Source organism: Mobula birostris, chromosome 20, assembly GCF_030028105.1.
Source record: "Mobula birostris isolate sMobBir1 chromosome 20, sMobBir1.hap1, whole genome shotgun sequence".
NCBI classification, from domain to species: Eukaryota; Metazoa; Chordata; class Chondrichthyes; order Myliobatiformes; family Myliobatidae; genus Mobula; species Mobula birostris.
In genome coordinates, this window is record NC_092389.1 from 54,154,527 (window position 1) to 54,174,076 (window position 19,550).

At 45.9% G+C, this 19,550-nt stretch overlaps 2 protein-coding genes across 2 annotated transcripts in view; both read left to right on the top strand.

Annotated features, from left to right (window-relative positions):
• Positions 1–19,550, top strand: part of LOC140184969 (uncharacterized) — a 351,453-nt gene that overhangs the window by 151,042 nt on the left and 180,861 nt on the right. The window lies entirely within an intron of this gene.
• LOC140185184 (zinc-binding protein A33-like) lies at positions 5,873–18,544 on the top strand. Its single transcript, XM_072238584.1, has 6 exons — positions 5,873–6,288; positions 6,974–7,069; positions 7,489–7,722; positions 8,986–9,008; positions 9,096–9,214; positions 16,148–18,544. Exons 1-6 carry the CDS (start codon positions 5,878–5,880, stop codon positions 16,693–16,695), a joined length of 1,431 nt encoding a protein of 476 aa, XP_072094685.1. The 5' UTR covers positions 5,873–5,877; the 3' UTR covers positions 16,696–18,544.

The window sequence follows — 19,550 nt, forward strand, 5'->3', positions numbered from 1 at the left end:
ACTGCAGCCACTTCAATGACCTGTGAGGGGTCTCCAATTAATCACACAGGGGAGGGGGAGCAGAAGGAGCCGGATACTGTGGGCAGCAGAAATATTGGTGCACATTGGCACCAATAACATAGGCAGGAAAGGTGTGGTCCTCAGGAGATATATTAGGGAGTGAGGTGGAAAGCTGAAAAGCAGGACCTCAAACATCGTAATCCTCGATTCTGCCTGTGCTACGTGCCGGTGAAGGTAAGAATAGGATGATTTGACAGATGACAGTGTGGCTGTGAAACTGGTGCAGAGGGGCAGGGCTTCAGATTCTGGGATCATTAGTGAACATAGGACCTGTACAACAGGGACTGCTTACACTTGGACTCGGGGGGGGGGGGGGCGCGCAGTGTCTGCTAATATCCATGCGGGTAGGATTGCTGGAGCTGTCTGAGAGTTGTTAAACTAATTTGGCAACAGATTTTAACTAGAGTGATAGAGCTGAGGGGAGGGTAGTTAGTTTACAAACAGCGGCAGTGTGTAGTGAGACTGCCATCACTGAGAGGCTGAGGATAGGGTAAAATTTCAGTGGATGGGATGTGTTGCAATGCAAAAGGTGAGAGAAAGAAAAAGGTGATGAACGCAGAACTGAAGTGTTATATTTGAATGTGTGCAATATATGGAGTAGGGAGATGAACTTGTGTCACAGTTACAGATTGACATTATCATGTTGTGGGCATCACTGAATTGTGGCTGAAAGAAGATTACAGCTGGGAGCTTCATGTCCAAGGATACAGATTGTATTGAAGGGACAGGCAGGTATGCAGAGGGCTGGGGAGGTTCTGTCTGTAAAAATGAAATCAAATCTTCAAAACTGGTGAAATGGGATTGCAAGGTTTCATATACTGACATGTAGGGGGCGAATAATTATGTACTCAATCATTTACTATTTTATATTTGTAATTAATTTTGATCACTTTTTGGTGAACTGTTTTCACATTGACACTTTCTGTTGATCAGTGTGAAAGAAAGAAATCTAAATCCACTCTGTCTCAATGCTGTAAAACAGTAACAGATGAAACCTTCCAAGGTGGCAGCATGCTTTTCATCAGCACGTTCAGTCTGATTACCAGGAGAGCACGGCAGCGCCTCGACTTCCTTTGAAGTCTGTAAAGTTTCCGCATGACACCTAAAACTTTGACAAACACCTACAGACGTGCGGTGCAGAGTAGCTGCATCGTGGCCTGGTATGGAAACACCAAGGCCCCTGAAAGGAAAATCTTACAAACAGTAGTGGATACGGCCCAGAACATCACGGGTAAAACCCTCCCCACCCCTGAGCACATCTCTATGGAGCACTGTCACAGGAAAGCTGTGTCCATTATGAAGGACACCCACACCCCACACACACCAAGGACATGCTCTCTTCTCACTGCTGCCATCGGGAAGAGGGTGCAGGATCCACAGGCCCACACCACCAGGTCAGAAACAGTTACTACCCCTGAACCATTAGGCTCTTGATCCAGAGGGCAGAACTTTACTGAAATTCAGTAACCCCATCACTGAATTGTTCCCACAACCTCTGGATTCACTTTCAAGCTGATGAAGAGCTTTGAGGGGTTGGTCATGACTAGAATCAACTCCTGCCTGTGCATGGACCTGGACCCACTGCAATTTGCTGATGGCCACAATCTGTCAACAGCAGATGCAATCTCACTGGCTCTCCACTCAGCCTTAGGTCACCTGGACATAGCAATACACAGTCAGGGTGCTCATTGTAGCTCAGCGTTCAACACAATCAGACCCTCCATTGTAATCAACAAGCTCCAAACCCTGGGCCGCTGTACCTCCTTCTGCCACTGGATCCTCACCAGGAGACCACAGTCTGTGTGGATCAGAAATAACATCTCCTCCTTGCTGACAATCAACACTGACACACCTCAACGATGCGTGCTCAGCCCACTGCTCTGCTCTCTCTACACCACGTCTGCGTGGCCAGGCTCATCTATAAACTTGCCGATGACACAACTATTGTTGGTGGAATTTCAGATGGTGACGAGGAGGAGGACAGGAGTGAGATCGATCAGCAAGTTGAGTGGTGTCACAGCAACAACCTCGCTCTCAACATCATTAAGACAAAGGAATTGATTGTGGGTTCAGGAAGGGGAAGTCGAGGGACACACACCAGTCCTCATCGTGGGATCAGAAGTGAAAAGGGTGAGCAGTTTCCATTTCCTGCCTGTCAACATCTCTGAGGAACTATCCTGGGCCCAACATATTGATGCAGTTACAATGAAGGCACAACATCGGCTATATTTCATTCGGAGATTGAGGGGAATTGGTCTGTCACTAAAGACACTTGCAAATTTCTACAGATGTACTGTGGAGAGCATTCTAACTGGTTGCATCACTGCCTGGTGTGGAGAGGCCACTGCACAGGATCGGAAAATGCTGCAGAAAGTTGTAAACTCAGCCAGCTCCTTCATGGACACTGGACTCCACAGCATCCAGGACACAGTCAAAAGATGATGCCACAAAAAGGTAGCATCCATCATTAATGACCCCATCACCCAGGACAGGCCGTCTTCTCATTGACAACATCAAGAAGGATGTACAGGACCCTGGAAACACACTCAGCATTTCAGAAACAGCTTCTTCCCCTCCGCCATCAGATTTCTGAATGGACAATCAACCCATGAACACTTCCCCAGCATTCTCCCCCTCTTTTTGCACTACTTTTTGAATCTAATTTTATAAATACTGATTGTAATTTATAGTTTTCATTACTATGTATTGCAACGTACTGCTGTCACAAAACAACAAATTTCACCACACATGCCAGTGATATGAAACCTGATTCAGATACACTAACACACACAGCTGGGCTCAGACACACAACACTCCCACATTCCTCCCTTTGTGACTCCCTGCTTGCTCCGTGGCCCCCGGTATGAAGCTCAAACTGTTACAACACCTGCCCTTTAAATTCATGTCTGAGGGTGTGTTGTATCCGTTCACTGTTTGAGATTGTTATTAGAGATCTCAAACAGAATAAAGATCTCCTCTGAAGGTATATGGGGTCCTGGCGAGAGCGTGCATGGAACACTGTGCACAGGTCTGGTCTCCCACCCAGAGTCAGCCTGTGGGATGAAGGGAATGAAGAGAAGGTTCCCCAGATTGATTTGGGGGGTGAGGTAGCATCCTCAGAGAGATTACACTGACTGGGCCTGTCTCAAAATTAGAGAAATAAAAAGTGGTCTGACTGAGAGAGACAGAGTCTCACAGATTATTGATAGGGCAGAGGCAGGAATGATGTTTCCTCTGGCTGGGGTGAGGAACCAGGGGTCACAAAATCCGAGGTCAGCTTAGCAGGTCTGAGATGAGGAGAAATTTCATCACCCAGAGTGCAGTGAATCATTGGAATTTGCTCCACAGGGTTTCTAAATTCAAAGAGTAAATTTAGGGTCTCTGCGATGCTGGGAACGTTGCAGGAAAGTGGCGCTGAGGTCAAAGGTCAGGCATGTTCTGAGTGAAAGGCAGAACAGGCGCAAGGGGCCGAATGGCCTGCTCCTGTTTCTTATTTTCTAAAGTCCCAGTTTACCTTTGTGTCTCGTTGTCCTTTGGCCTTCAGCCAGTCGGATTGCACAGCGGAGCGCTGAGAGCACCGGAGATCCACCGGCAGCCGCTGCGGGGCAGCTCCCGTCTCCCGGCAGCAGGGGTCGGGTCTGGGAGACAGCTCCGGACAACAGGCCCCGATCCACGGCGGGAACGGCCGGGCACCCTCTGTGTGTCTGAAACATCTCACTGAATCCCCGCCAGTCTCTTCACCTCTGCCATCGGAAGGGTTCAAGGCCCCGGCCGGTGTTGCAGCCTTTACCCGAGGTGCAGCTCCCAATCTCCGGCCTCTCCCCAGTCCGCTCCGAGCGCTCACCGTCCCGCCCACTGACACTCCTCAGCCAATGGGAGCAACAGTCTCCCAGCGGGACTCGCTGATTGGCTGTGAGTGTGTCTGAGGGCGGGCTGCTGCGGTGAGCTGGAGCTGTCAGTCACAGTTTGTTCTCAGAATCAAAGAAAGTTCCCCGAAGCTCAAAGTTAAAAGTAAATTTAATTATCGGAGTACATATAACCCCGAGATTCACTTCCTGCGGACATACTCAGAAAATCTATACAATAGTAACTATAACTGGATCAGTGAAAGATCAACCAGAGTGCTGAAGACAACAAACTGCAAATGCAAATATAAATCAATAGCAATAGATAACGAGACATGAAATAACCGCAGCGGCTGCTGATGGATCTCTGGAGCTCTCTCCGCTCCCATGTGAAATCCGACAGGCTGAAAGCCAAGGGAGAGCAAGGCGCAAAAATTAACTCGTGTTTTAGAATATAAGAAATAGAAGCAAGCGTGGCTATTCGGCCCTTTGCGACTGTTCTGCCTTTCACTGAGAACATGCCTGACGTTTGACCTCAGCGCCACTTTCGTACAACTTTCCCATCACCGCTGAGCCCCCAAATATGTCTAAGCAATTTATAAACATTGTAGAGAAAATTCCAAAGGTTCCCTGCACTCTGGATGGGGAAATTTCTCCCCATCTCAGTCCTGCTGAGGTGAGCTCGGATTTTGAGTCTGTGACCCCTGGTTCCACACCCCAGCGGTATGAAATATCAGTCCTGCCACCACCCTGTCGATATCCTGTGAGATTGTATCTGTCTCTTATCCCTCTCATTCTGAGACAGGCCCAATGCGATCTGACTCAGACAAACCACCTCTAATGTCACTAATTTCGGTACAAGCCCAGTACGATGATTGGTTGTGGGAGCATCCCGATGAACGGCAAGTGAGTGTTGTTCAAGAGCCTGATGGTTGAGGGGTCGGAACTGTTTCCTGAAGGTGGTGGTGCGAGTCCTGAGGCTCTTGTACCTTCTACCCGATTGCATCAGCGAGAAAAGAGCGTGGTCTGGGTGGTGAGCATTTCTGATGATGGATGCTGCTCTACTCCGACAGCGTTTCATATAGATGTGCTCAATGGCTGGGAGGGATTTACCGTGATGTACCGGGCCGGATCCAATACCTTGTGTAGGCTCATCAGGAGAGCGATGAACTACTTTGATCATCGTGCCAAATCCTACCTAGATGGCGGCGAGTGGGGCGCTCCCAGTCTGATCCTTGCTGCATGCCCGGAGATCACTCCCACAGCGCGCTGCCCCGAGATTACTGCAGTGGAGACGAGACGGTCACTCAGCTCTTTGCGGACTGTGGGCTGGTGAAGATATCTGGAGAAAGATGCAAGGGCCTGTGTCACAGCAGCTGCGTGACAGAAGGGTCACTGATCTTCGGGTAAAGGGATTTCATAGTTTATCCTTGTGAATATTTTATGGTGAATTAAGTTTATTTTGATCAACTTCTGGGCTCTGTCCAGAGTTATGGAAACTTGCCTTCCATTGGAGTTGGGACAAAAATGGGTAAAGTCAGGAATTTTCATCAGGACTTCACAAAACAAAATAACGTGGAATGTCCGGTCCTGTGTTTCTTTCTGCAAGTTACTTCAGGGGAAAGGACTTCCAATCGCAGGGCTGAGGCCTTTGGAGATTCAGTGGACGTTTCTGTCGCACTGTTTTTTTTTACGGAATGGGGTTGCTCGCCCCATAACCAACCATCCTCATTTTGAAGCCGGGCTTGGGCAGTCCATGGCCGAGATTTTCTTTTTTTTTACTTCCGACCTACTTAACGTGTTTCCGATCACACCCTGGTGTGGAAATCACCACGATTTTTCCCCACTGACACAGGCAGGGACATGATTCCCTGGGACTGCAGCGCGTGTAGTGGACAATCGCGGTACTGCAGGGGATCAGCAGCTCCCCGAAAGTGAAAGCTTTCTGAATCAGGAAGTGCCGGGCGTTAACATGGCTTCGAAAGGACAGGTCGAGAGTTTAACCGAGGAGGTAATTTGTCCCATCTGCCTGGATTTCTTCACCGATCCGGTGTCACTGGAGTGTGGACACAACTTCTGTCGCTCTTGTATCACACGGCATTGGGAAAGGGAGGAGAGAAACTCCTGCCCGGAGTGTAGAGAGGTGTTTGCTGACCGCACCCTCAGAGTCAGTCGGGCCTTAGGAAATCTGGCTGAAAAAGTTCGAAATCTAAACCTGAACCCCAAAAGGAAGGAAAGTGAACTTCACTGCGAGGAACATGAGGAAGAACTGAAGCTGTTTTGTGAAACGGACAAGTCGCTGATCTGTGTGATTTGTGCAGCTGCGGAGGAACACAGAGAGCACCGCTTCACGCTGATTAAAGAAGCTGTTAAAATCTACAAGGTAAAACTAACCCGGATTTTATATTCACCCCATCCTTCCTTGTCCTGTCCTGCTTAGCACACGAGCCTCCGTCACTAACATATTATTCTCCGCAACTTTCGCCATCTCCATCAGGATTCTACCAGCAAGCACAGCCTCCCTCCCACAGCCCATCCCACCCACTCCCCACAGCTCTCCGCTCTTTGTGGGAATCACTCTGTACGTAACTCCCTTATCCACTCGCTCCTCCCCACGGATCTACCTCCTGGCATTGACTCCTGAAAGCGGGGCAAGTGCTACACCTCCTCCCTCGTCATCATTCAGGACTCCAAACAGCCCCAATTCCTCCCGTTTCTTCCATGGTCGATTGTCCTCTCGTATCAGAATCCTTCTTCAGCTCTTTTCCTCTTCCACCTGTCCCCTCTCAGCCTCTCGCTTCATCACCTCACCAATGTTCCCCCTCACGCTGTCTCACCCGTCACCTGTCAGCTGGTTCTCATCCCCAACCTTTTCATTCTGGCTTCTGCCCCATTCCTTCCCAGTCTTAATGAAGGGTCTCATCCCGAAACACCGACTGTTTATTTCCCCTGCGTCGATGCTGCCTGACTCACTGAGTTCCTCCGGCATTTTCTGTGATAATCGGGTTTGATCACCTGTTTCTTCTGCTACATCTTTGCTTCTGTTTCCATCGCTGTCTGACTTCCAGGATCAGCTGAAGTCTTCCTTAGACTCTCTCACAAAAAAGAAATCAGACTTCCAGGAAAAGGAGCAGCAACAGAAAGAGAAGATTTCCGGAGTTCGGGTGAGGCTTCCTGAGCGGAATTTCTGATATTACTGTATAGTTTGCTCCATTTAATGCAGAATAGCAGAGTATCGCAGCTCCTGTGACCTGGGTTCGAGCCTGAACTCTGGTGCTGTCCGTGTGGTGTTTGCATGTTCTCCATGTGATCCGGACAGTTTCAGACACATCCCAGGGAAGCGCTGGAAAAAAATGATTAATTACAATTAACCCTGTGAAGTTTGGGGATGCTGTATGTGAATCAGGTGGGAGTTAATAGGTCAATAAGGGAGAATAGGTTTCACGAAAACATAAGGGAATGGGGTTGACGGGAATGCTCTCAGAACTAGCATGGTCTTCTATGGACGGAATGGTCACCTTAATGTCATAAGGAAATACAACACAGCAATACAGTAAATTTATCTTCACTTTTCATTCGACAGGAACAGTCACACAGCGTTCAGACCCACATCACATCCCAGTTTGCTGAACTGCGCCAGATTATCACTGAGAAAGAGCAGAGCGTACTCAGGGATCTCAGGGAGGAAGAGGAGAGAATTCTAAATCAAATGGAGAAAAATATTCGAGAGATTCAAGAGAATATAAGGTTTATTCAGGAGGAAATCTCAAAGATAAAGGAACAGATGGATCAAAAAGACAGTGTGATATTTCTCAAGGTGAGGGATTTTATTTCAATTTATTTCTGTCAAAGGACACTAAATGAACAGTGGAATATTTGAAGTAAACGGTGGCCATTTCTAACAAATCAGTTGCCGCTGCTGGCGACCTCGCACAGATTGTTACACTTGTATGTTGCACCTCCCGATCACTCCAATAATCATGTTCCAAAATGTCGAAGATATGTATTCGATCCTTCATTAGCAACATGCAATCTTGAAGCGATGAAACTTCAGCGTTATTAATCGTAAATTAAACTGCAATGAAGTGGTCAACAAATGATATGACATCTGCCCGTCCTCAGCTCAGAACAAAGAACGAATACCGAACATTTTCCCTTTGCTTTTACCACACCCTCACTCACGTGACTAGTTACCATAATAACCATGTAACACAGAATACAATACAGATTGAAAACAGATGCGTTGCTTCTACACACAACATTTACAAATGGCAGTAAACTGTCTCACCAGACAATTGATACAACTATTCAGTGCTGCTATTGTCCCAAAACTGGACTTCCACAACTTCTGTACATCACAGGACAGAATCCAATCTTCTCTGAAATGATTTACTCTGATTATAATGCAGAGTTGCCGATTGTGTCGGTGATTATCACATTAAATATTCTCTAAATCTCCCATTAGCACCCAGTTCCAGTCAGGGGCTGTGAGTGTGTCTGGTGCGGTGGGTGTGAGGGTCTCTCTGTCAATCAGTGAGAACAAAGAATGTGACCCACACATCAGACTTATCCGCTATATCCGGTTTCCGTCACATTACGGAAACTTTCACGACTCTTTGCTTTTTCAGATAAGGTTCACACTGCATTATATTATATCCCATTCTCCTTCATTAAGAATATGGACCATTCGGTCCAAATTCTGCTATCAATTTCCCTGCTTCACAAGCCTCCTCCCATCTACTCATCACACCCAGCGACAGTGAGTTCAAAATCGTCTTCACTAAATTTCTTATCAGATTTATTATCAAATTCATCACTGATTTTAATTCCTCCTTCTCATCATTCTAACACCTTATCCAGATGAAAATGCCCAACCTGTCCTGACTTCTTGCAAGTTTCATCCTCTCAGTAATAGCCTTGCTTTCAGAAAGCTTCCCCGTAATTTAACCCCTGGTTCTGTATTGTTTGTGTGTGTGAGTGACTGCAGGAGTGGGAATTTTCAACACTTTGTAATGATTTGGATGAAATTCAGGATGTCGACAGTCTCGGTCTATTCAGATCTGTGTTTTATTTCTTTCAGGAGGAAGCTCGTCAAAACAGGAGGTAGGACATGCTCTTTACTGAAACCCTGTATGGATTTGTAAAATCATTCAAGTTTGCAGTTTATAACAAGCAGTTTAATATTTACAGGATTAGTGATGATATTCAGGAATTGACAGTGACAGATGAGACCCTACCGGTTGAAAGATTCGATCACCCCTATTTGTTGAACACAGTGCTGAGAGAAACATTTGGTGCCAATTATCGAGGTAAAAGTTACAAAGATTTATTGTTCTTTGTTCATGAGACACAATTAGGTTCTAATTCAAAGGAAAGATTGGCTGTAATTATGGACTGAAGGGGGACTGAAGTTTATTCCACATCAATCCCACCGACTGGGAGGCATCACTGTCACATGGTCAGCTGGAAATGTCAGACCCCAAAACACACCAGCACAGGGTCACAATACAACCAATAAACGGGACTGGCAGATGAACCACTGCGTCCTGGTCCCAGACCACTGCACTAACACGCCAAGACATGAGTTTGAATCCTACCACAGGAGATGGGAAATTAATACTGATTTTATGATTTTGCAGGGTGTGAAATAACACCGTAACACACACAGACCATCAGAGTGTGACACACGGTTAAAGAGACAGGTTAAAATTCCTATTCCAGAATGAAATCTGCCGTCCTTACCCAGTCTGTCTGCTCTGTGCACTGAGCTGCTTCACAGACAGAATCCAGGGTGAGATTCCTCAGGAGGATGATCTGGGAGGGTTTGACAGATGTTGAACCCACGGCCCACTTCATCCATCTGCTAGACTAAGATGTCTTCTTGAGCATGTCCCATTTGTGAGTGTTTGTCCCATATCCCTCTGTGTACTGTCCAAATGTATTTTAAAATATTTTAATTACGCCTGTTTCTGCAGCTTCCTCTGACAGCAAATTTCATCTGCTCACTCCCTCTCCCTTCATTTGAGAAAGTTACCCCATGGATCGCCTCTCACCTTAAAGCTAAGCCCTTGGTTCTCTGCTCTTATGTCCTGGGTAAAAAAGAAACTCTCACTTTATCTCGGCCCGTTATGGTTTTACGGAGTTGGATAAGGGGGTCATTCCTCAACATCCTACACTACAGGGAATTAGCCCAAGCACATCCAATCTCTCCTTTTTTAACCCAAGCCTCCCAGTCCTTGTAACACCACCTTCCTCACCCAGAAGCTTCCTGTCCAGTGTCATCACACCCCTCCCAGAGTCGGGGCAGCAGAAATGCAGACAATACCTCCAGTGTGGTCTATCATTCACATCAAAGATCTTGCTTAAGTTCCTGTGGACAGTGTCGAATAGGCTGATGAATACAGGACTGAAGGTGTTATATTTGAATACTCCAGTATACGGAATAAGGTAGATGATGTTGTAGCACAGGTAGAGATTGGCAGGTATAACGTTGTTGACGTCACTGAGTTGTGGCTGAAACGAGATGCTGGTTGAAGCCCAACATCCAAGGATACACCTTGTATTCAAAGGACAGGCAGGTAGGAAGAGGGGATGGGGAGGGTCTGTTGGTAAAAATTGAAATGAAACCCTTGGAGAGAGGTGACATAGGATTGGAAGATGTAGAATATTTGTGGGTACCGGCGCGACAGCATGAATAAGAAACAATAAGGGTAAAAAGACCCTGATGCGAGTTAAATACAAATAGTGACCTGGATACAAAACGGATACAAATTACACGAGGAGATGGAAAAGGCATGTAAAAAGGGCAGGGTAGTAATAGAAATGGGGGATTTCAATATGCAGGTACTTTGAGAAAATCAGGTTTGTGCTGCATCCCAAGAGAGGGAATTTGTAGAATGCCCCCGAGATGGCTTTTTAGACAGCTTGTGGTTCAGCCCAATGGGAGAAAAGGCAATTCAGGAGTGGGATTTGCAGAATGAACTAGATATGATTAGGGAGCTTAAGGTTAAATAACCCGTGAGAAACAGTAATTTTAAAATAATACAATTTACGCCGCAGTTTGAGAGGGAGAAGATAAAGTCAGATCTATCAGTATTAGAGTGGAGTAAAGGGAATGACAGAGGCATGAGGGAGGGGCTAACCAAAGTAGGTTGGAAGTGGACAAGAACAGGGACGATGGCAGAACAGCAACGGTTGGAATTTCTGGGGGCAATCCGGAAGGCACGGGATAGACACGTCCTGAATATGAAGAAATATTCCAAAGGGAGGATGGGGTAACTGTGTTTGACAAGGGAAGTCACAGACAGCATAAAAGCAAATGAGAGGGCATACAATGTCGCCAAAAAAAAAAAAATAGCAGGATGTTGGAGAATAGAGAAGGTTTTGATAACCAAGAGAAAGTAACAAAAATGCAATAAGAAGAGAAAAGATAAGACATGAGGGAAAACAAGCCAACAGTGAAAAAGAGAACACAAAAATGTTACGAGTAAAAGCCAGGTGAGAGTGGTATTGGACCCCTAGAAAATGAGGCCGGAGAGGTAGGAATGGGAGACAGAGCCATGACAGTGGTACTTATTCAGTATTTTGTGTCAATCCTCACTGGAAGATACTGTACAAGAAGTTTGTCAGAAAAGTGAGTGTCAGTGCACAGAAATGAGTGTTGTTGCTATTACTGAGGAGGAAGTACCTGGGAAGATGAACGGTCTGAAGGTAAATAAATCACCTGAACCAGTTGGACTACACCAGTGTGTTTGGAAGGAGGCAGCTGAAGAGAATGTGGAGGCATTAGTAATCATCTTTCAAGAATCTCTAGGTTCTGGATCATTCAAGACGACTGGAAAGCTGCAAAGGTCACTTCACTCTTTAAAAAGGGAGAACAGGTGAGGGTCTAGTGAGATGGAGGAACTGAGGGAAACACATGTTAGTAGGGAAGTGGTGTTAGGTAAATAGAAGGGAATTAAAGGCAGATAAATCCCCAGGGCCGGATGGTCTGCATCTCAGTGTGCTTAAGGATGTAGCCCAAGAAATAATGGATGTATTAGTGATAATTTTTCAAAACTCTTTAGATTCTGGATTTGTTCCTGAGGATTGGAGGGTGACTACCTGCTTTTTAAAAAAACGGAGTGAGAGAGAAACTGGGGAATTATAAACCGGTTACCCTGACATTGGTGGTGGGGAAAATGCTGGAGTCTGTTATCAAAGATGTGATAACAGCACATTCGGAAAGTGGTGAACTGATCAGACAAAGTCAGCATGGATTTGTGAAAGGAAAATCATGTCCGAAGAAACTCATAGAATTTTTTGAGGATGTATCTAGTACAGTGGATAGGGGAGAACCAATGGATGTGGTATATTTGGATTTTCAAAAAGCTTTTGACAAGGTCCCACACAGGAGATTAGCGTGCAAATTTAAAGCCACGGTATTGGGGGTTTGGTATTGATGTGGATAGAGAATTGGTTGGCAGACAGGAAGCAAAGAGTGGGAATAAACAGGACCTTTTCTGAATGGCAGGCAGTGACTAGTGGGGTACCGCAAGGCTCAGTGCTGGGACCCAAGTTGTTTACAATATATATAAACAATTTAGACGGGGAAATTAAATGCAGCATCTCCAAGTTTGCGGATGACACGAAGCTGGGCGGCAGTGTTAGCTGTGAGGAGGATGCTAAGAGGATGCAAGGTGACTTGGATAGGTTAGGTGAGTGGGCAATTCATGGCAGATGCAATTTAATATGGATAAATGTGAAGTTATCCACTTTGGTGGCAAGAACAAGAAAACAAATTATTATCTGAATGGTGGCCGATTAGGAAAAGGGGAGGTGCAACGAGACCTGGGTGTCATTATACACCAGTCATTGAAAGTGGGCATGCAGGTACAGCAGGCGGTGAAAAAGGCAAATGGTATGCTGGCATTTATAGCAAGAGGATTCGAGTACAGGAGCAGGGAGGTGCAACTGCAGTTGTACAAGGCCTTGGTGAGACCACACCTGGAGTATTGTTTGCAGTTTTGGTCCCCTAATCTGAGGAAAGACATTCTTGCCATAGAGGGAGTACAAAGAAGGTTCACCAGATTGATTCCTGGGATGGCACGACTTTCATATGATGAAAGATTGGATCAACTAGGCTTATATTCATTGGAATTGAATCAATGGGGGATTCAATTCCAATGAATGAGGGGGGATCTTATTGAAACGTATAAAATCCGAAAGGAATTGGACAGGCTAGATGCAGGAAGATTGTTCCCGATGTTGGGGAAGTCCAGAACGAGGGGTCGCAGTTTAAGGATAAAGGGGAAGCCTTTTAGGACTGAGATGAGGAAAACCTTCTTCACACAGAGAGTGGTGAATCTATGGAATTCTCTGCCACAGGAAACAGTTGAGGCCAGTTCAGTGACTACATTTAAGAGGGAGTTAGATATGGCCCTTGTGGCTAAAGGGATCGGGGGTATGGAGAGAAGGCAGGTACAGGGTTCTGAGTTGGATGAACAGCCATAATCATACTGAATGGTGGTGCGGCTCGAAGGGCCGAATGGCCTACTCCTGCACCTATTTTCTATGTTTCTATGAAAGGAACTTATAGGTGTGTCAGTCTGGATGTGTTGTGACTGGGAAGATGTTGGGGTCTAGTATTAAGGGCGAGCTTTTGTGTGCATGGAGGCACATGATAAAATAGACCAAAGACAGCACGGATTCCTTTTAGGGAAAATCTTGCCCGACAAATCTGTTGGAATACTTCGAGGAGCACAAAGCCAAGATAGACAAAGAAAGATTTGGAACAGTATTGATGCCTTTGTGGCCGGGTTTCCAGAGGATATGAAAAAGGTGAATGGGTAAGTGGTGCTGTGGAAGACAGATTAGGAAAACGGGCAAAGAAGCGATAGATGGATCATCGAGACGGGAAGTCGCACGTGCATTTGGTAGAAGGAATAAAGGCATGGATGATTTTGTAAACTGGGAGAAAATTCAAAATTCTGAGGTGCAAAGGGACTTGGGTGTCCTTGTGCAGGATTCCCTAAAGGTTAACTTTTAGTTTGAGTCAGTGGTAAGATCGGCAAACTCAATGTTAACATTCATTTTGTCAGAATTAGAATGCAGGAGCAAGGATGTAATGCTGATGTTTTATAAGGTATTTGTCAGACCACACTTGGAGTATGTGAGCAGCTTTGGCTCCCTTATATAGCACAAGATGTGTTGGCATTGGAGAGGTTCACGAGAATGATTCCCTGAATGAAAGGCTTAACATATGAGGAGTGTTTGGTGGCTCTGGGCCTGTACTCACTGGAGTTTAGAAGAATGGCTGATTTATTATCCCCCTCAACAAGATTCTTCTACCTCCTCCCCATAACTTTTGACACCCTGACTAATGAAGAACCGATTAACTTCAGCTTCAAATATGAAACACCAGAAAATCTGCAGATGCTGTTCCCCAAGCAACACAGGTCCTGATGAATGGACTCGGCCTGATCTCTCTGAAACCTGTCTGGAGAGAGTTGATGTCGGGAGGATGTTTCCTATAGTGGGTGGGTCGAGAACAGAAGGCACAGCCTCCGATTAGATAATGTCCATTTAGAATAGAGATGAGAAGGAATTCGTTCAGCCACAGGATAGTGAATCTGCCACAGGCATCTGTGGGGGCCAAATAATTAATTATATTTAAAGCGGAGCAGCACACACAAAATGCTGGAGGAACTCAGCAGGCCAGGAAGCATCTATGGAAAAGAGTAAACAATCGACCGTTCGGACTGAAACTCTTCATCAGGACCTGTGTTTCTTAAGGGTCCCTGAAAATTCCTCCCCTTTCCTCTTGAGGGGCTGCGGGTGATGAGGTTGTGGGAAAGGGGACAAAGGGATCCTCATCTCCACCTTTGACCCCCGTCACCTTCTCATTAGGTCTACACACACAGTTCACCCACAGGATTTCCACCCCTCTCTCAGCAGGTTCTGGTTCAATCTGCCGTTTATCTCTCCGCTGCTGGTTCCCATTATCAACTCTTTCACTGTCTCGAACCTTCACACACCCCCACTCCACACTTCACACTCACAAATGAATGTTAACATTGAATGAAGGGCCTGTTCCTGTGCTGTACTGTTCCATGTTCTCTGTTCCCTGTTCAGAAGAATGACGGGAGATCTCAGGGAAACATGAAGTTATTTCAGGGCTCAACAGGCAGGATACAGGGAGGATGTTTCCCCATCTGAGAAGTCAAGGATCAGGGGTCACTGTCTGTTTGGGATTCTCAACACGGGGTGGGTGGTGGTGTCTCAGTTATTCAGTTCACTTAAAGTCACAAAGCCCTTCACCGTACAGCATAGAAATGTGCCCTTCAACCCATCATATCTGTGCTGACAGATTTACCCATCTAAATTCATCCCATTGGCCAGCATTAGGTCAATCTCCTTCTGTGCCTTGCCTGTTGAAGTGTCTGTCCAAGTGTCTCCTAAACACAGAGGACTGGAGGCCTGTGACCTGCAGAGGTCGGTGCTGGGGCCGCGGTTGTTTGTCATTCATATTAATGATTTGTATGATAGTGTAGGTGACATCGTTAGTAGGTTTGCCTATGACACTAAAATTCATGGTATAGTGGACAGGGAAGAGGGTTATTTCTGTTTACACCAGGTCCTTGCTCAACTGTAGAGTGGGTTTTAAAATTGTTTTAACAATGTTTTAAAATTCACCTCGGCAGGTCCGCGGATAAGAAAGATGGCAAGGAATAATAGACAAATGGGACTTGCTCATTAAAGTAAATTGGTCGACACGAACAAGTTGAGTCGAAGAAACAATGTGACCTCCTGTTTAAATCCATTCACTCACCCCCTTCTCATCCTAATCCACCCCTTTCCCGCACTCGTTTGCTGTCTATTTCTGTTCTTGAGGGAAGATGTCGACCTGAAACGTAGACTGTCCATCTCTCTCCACACCTCCTGCCTGACCCGCTCGGTTCCTCCAGCATTTTGTGTCTGTTTGACCGGGAAATCTCTGCTCTCCGTCCAGTGGAAACCCTTGGGGAGACATTAGTTGTCCATCCGCTTTCGTCGGGACAAACCACGGGAAAGGTTCGTGTCGGCCACCCGACCGCGCCTTTGTCCCAGCGGCCTTTCCCACCGATCCCCAGGGCCGCGCTGCGCGTGTCTCCCCCCGATCCCCGGGGCCGCGCTGCCCGAGTCTGCCCCGATCCCCGGGGCCGTGCTGCCCGAGTCTCCCCCCGATCCCCGGGGACTCTCTAATTCTCTGCTTCTCCCCCCAGTCCCTGTCACCCTGGATGTGGAAACGGCGAATCCGTGTCTCAAGGTGTCTGAGGATCGGAAGAGTGTGAGACGGACCTGGACCTGGAGGAATCTCCCTAATACCGGGAAGAGATTCACATTCTGGACTTGTGTACTGGGATCGGAGGGATTCACATCGGGAAGACATTACTGGGAGGTGGAGGTGGTGGGGAATCGGCGCTGGTGTCTGGGAGTCGCCGCAGAGTCTGTGGAGAGGAAGGGATGGGTCCGACTGAGTCCAGAGACCGGATTCTGGGTCATCGGGCGGGATGATGACGTGTTACATCGGGATTGTGACGTATTTCGCCCCTCCCCTGGGCCCCGTCTCCCTGCCGGTTCCATCCCCGGGAGGGTAGGAGTTTATCTCAGTTACCAGTCCGGGACAGTTTCATTTTACAACGCGGAGACCAAGTCCCATCTCCACACCTTCACTGGGAATAAATTCACGGGGAAACTTTATCCTTTCTTCTGGCCTCGGGATGGAAACCAGAGTCTGAGAATCTGCTCCGGTTCCGCTCCGGGTCTGTAAACGGGTCGGGTCCCGGGACCGGCGTCAGGAGTAAAATCCCTGTAAATAGAAATGTGCAGAGAGTGAAATAATCATGAGATGAGAATTATCGATCCGTTAATTTTAACTCGTTCACCGCATCCGTCAACCGAACAGAAACACCGGGGATTCAGCAGCAGCCGCGGGCGGCGGGTCCTGAGCTCCCCCGGGTCCTAAAGTCACCCGCACTCAGCCAGGTTAAATGGGACAGGTCGGGGTGGTGCTGACTGGGAGAGGTGGGGTTAGGGTGAATCTTTGTCAGACCATAACACACGGGAGCATGATTAGGCCGTTCAGCCCATCGACTCTGCTCCAGCATTCCATCATGGCTGATCCCGGATCCTACTCAACCCCATACTCCTGCCTTCTCACCATGTCCTTTGATGGTCTGATCGATCAGGAAATAATCAACTTCCGCCTTAAATATACCCACAGACAGCCTCCACCGCAGTCTGTGATAGAGTATTCCACAGGGTCACTACTGTCTGGCTAAAAATATTCCTCCTGACCTCTGTTCACAAGGTCCCCCCTCAATGTTGAGACTGTGTCCTCTAGTCTGGGTATCCCCACCACATGAAACAACCTCTCCACATCCACCCTATCTAGTCCTTTCAACACTCGGTAGGTTTCAATGAGACTCCCACTTCCTTTCTGAGATATGGGACCCAAAACGTTGACAAAACTCCAAGTACGGCCTAACTTGTGTCTTATAAAGGCTCAGCATTTTCTCCTTGCTTAAATTTTCTATTCCTCTTCAAAGAAAAGCCAGCATTGTATTCCCCTTCTTTACCACAGACTCAAGATGTGAAATAACTTTCTGGAACTCTTGCAGGAGAACTCCTAAGGCCCCTGCACCTGTGAATTTTCTGTCTATTTAAATAATGCTGAGCAATATTATTCATTGGACCAAAATGCATGATCAGATATTTCCCGACACTGTATTTAATCTGCCACGTTTTATACTATTGGCTAGTTTGCCTCATATTTCATCTTTAACATTCTTATCACTTTTTAGTTGCCTTCTGTTGGATTTTCAAAGCATCCAATAATCCAGCATCCCACTCACTTTTGCTACCTTATGTTCCATTTCCTCAGGTTTTACACAGTCCTAAACTTCCCTGGTCAGCCACGGGTCCCTACCCCCGCCAGTTGAGAACTTCTTCTGTGTGCCAAACATACGCTAATACAATTTAAATTAGTGCATAGGCCCCAATGTCTAAAGATAAATTAGCCCATTTTTATTCCTATCTAAACCCTATTTGTGACCGATGTCACTCTGAGGTGGCTTCCTTGTTTTGGTCCTGTCCTCTTTTGGAAAGATTCTGGAAAGGTATTTTTGATATTATTTCAACAGTTTTGCGTTTTGATTTACAATCTCATCCTATTCCAGCAATTGTTGGTTTGCCAATGATAGAATATAGACTTTTATCCTCGTTAGCCTGTCAGATGATCGCATTTGTTTCTTTAAAGGCCAGAAGATCTATTTTATTGAACTGGAAGGAGACCAAACCTCCTACCACATTTCAATGTTTTTCTCAAACTACATCACTCCCAGAACTCAATAAAGTTTTTCCCTGAAAACTATCTACCCCACAAAGATTGTACTGAGAATGCAACTGATTTTTCAGCCTCATACGCTTCACACTGAAATAGTATGTGTTTAACAGTTTCATAATGTCAAAATGTACATGACACAGAATGAAGTTTTCCAATTAGATACAAGGTATAATTAAGCATAGCGTGGGCAATTCTAAGTTGTGTCAATATAATTCCTTTGCTTCTTGTTTTAAGGCCTTCTTCTATAAACCCAACAGGTTTATGTATTCTGTAAAGGTGTCTGTCCTTATGTCTATTGTCCTACAAGTCTGCCATAAGCCATTAATTCTTAACCCTTAGCTTCTGATTTGCTAAGTGGAAGGTCTATATCCACAGGTGAACTTTTAACAGGGTTTTTTTTTTTTTTTTTTTTTTTTTTTGCTAACCAGTCAGCCTGATCATTTCCCTCAACAGTGCGATGTGCAGGATCCATAATGTGCAGACATATGAAACAAACGTTGTATATGAAATACTGTTTGATGAGTTTCTAACAGCAAATCTGACCTACTGCTAGAATGACCTTTTAAAAGTCTTATCAAAACGGAAAACGATTCTGAACAAATTACAAATTTGCATGGACCAATTTCCTCCACCCACTGTAAGCCTAAAAGGATGACAATGAATTATGCTTCATTTACTGATTAGTGGCTGGCAAGTCATTTCTTTATCAGAACCTGCAATTCAGACACAAAGAAAACAGCTACACCAACATTCCCAGTTAAATTATTATTTCATCCATCTGTACAAATGGTTACCATATGATAATAACCTTCATTAATATACCGATGAACCAGCAGACTCTCAGGCAGAACATAATCCTATTGTGTTACCTAAAATCAACTGAAGTCATTGGAAAAACAAGGTGGTGCTACAGAGAAAGCTACAGTGGGAGATGTTGTATCATCCAATACACACATATTCCCAGTTTGATAAGAACCCAGCCACCCAAAACTAAAAACATTCTTCTTGTGATGTTCCCAACAGTCCTCTAGCACACCTCTAACATGATGATATTTCCTTACCTCTCAAATTAATCCAGTATGTTAACAGCAACTTCACCCTCTGTCATTCTGAGGGCAATTGTCCCATTTCAACCAGTAAAGCTGAAACAGGAGACGACCTTACTGCACCACAACACAATCTTAAAGCCTGTGCTGGTATCACATCCAAACAGAATAAAGTTGAAGATGAAGCTGATCCTTAAGCCACACAGCCAGAATCAAGAACAGATCGAATTAAAC

Excerpts from the sequence above, each read along its gene's own strand:
- LOC140185184 (XM_072238584.1), top strand. The coding sequence starts at position 5,878 with ATGGCTTCGAAAGGACAGGTCGAGAGTTTAACCGAGGAGGTAATTTGT. Across the intron at positions 6,289-6,973 it reads AAGCTGTTAAAATCTACAAG|GATCAGCTGAAGTCTTCCTT; the intron begins GTAAAACTAACC and ends TCTGACTTCCAG. Across the intron at positions 7,070-7,488 it reads AGAAGATTTCCGGAGTTCGG|GAACAGTCACACAGCGTTCA; the intron begins GTGAGGCTTCCT and ends TTCATTCGACAG.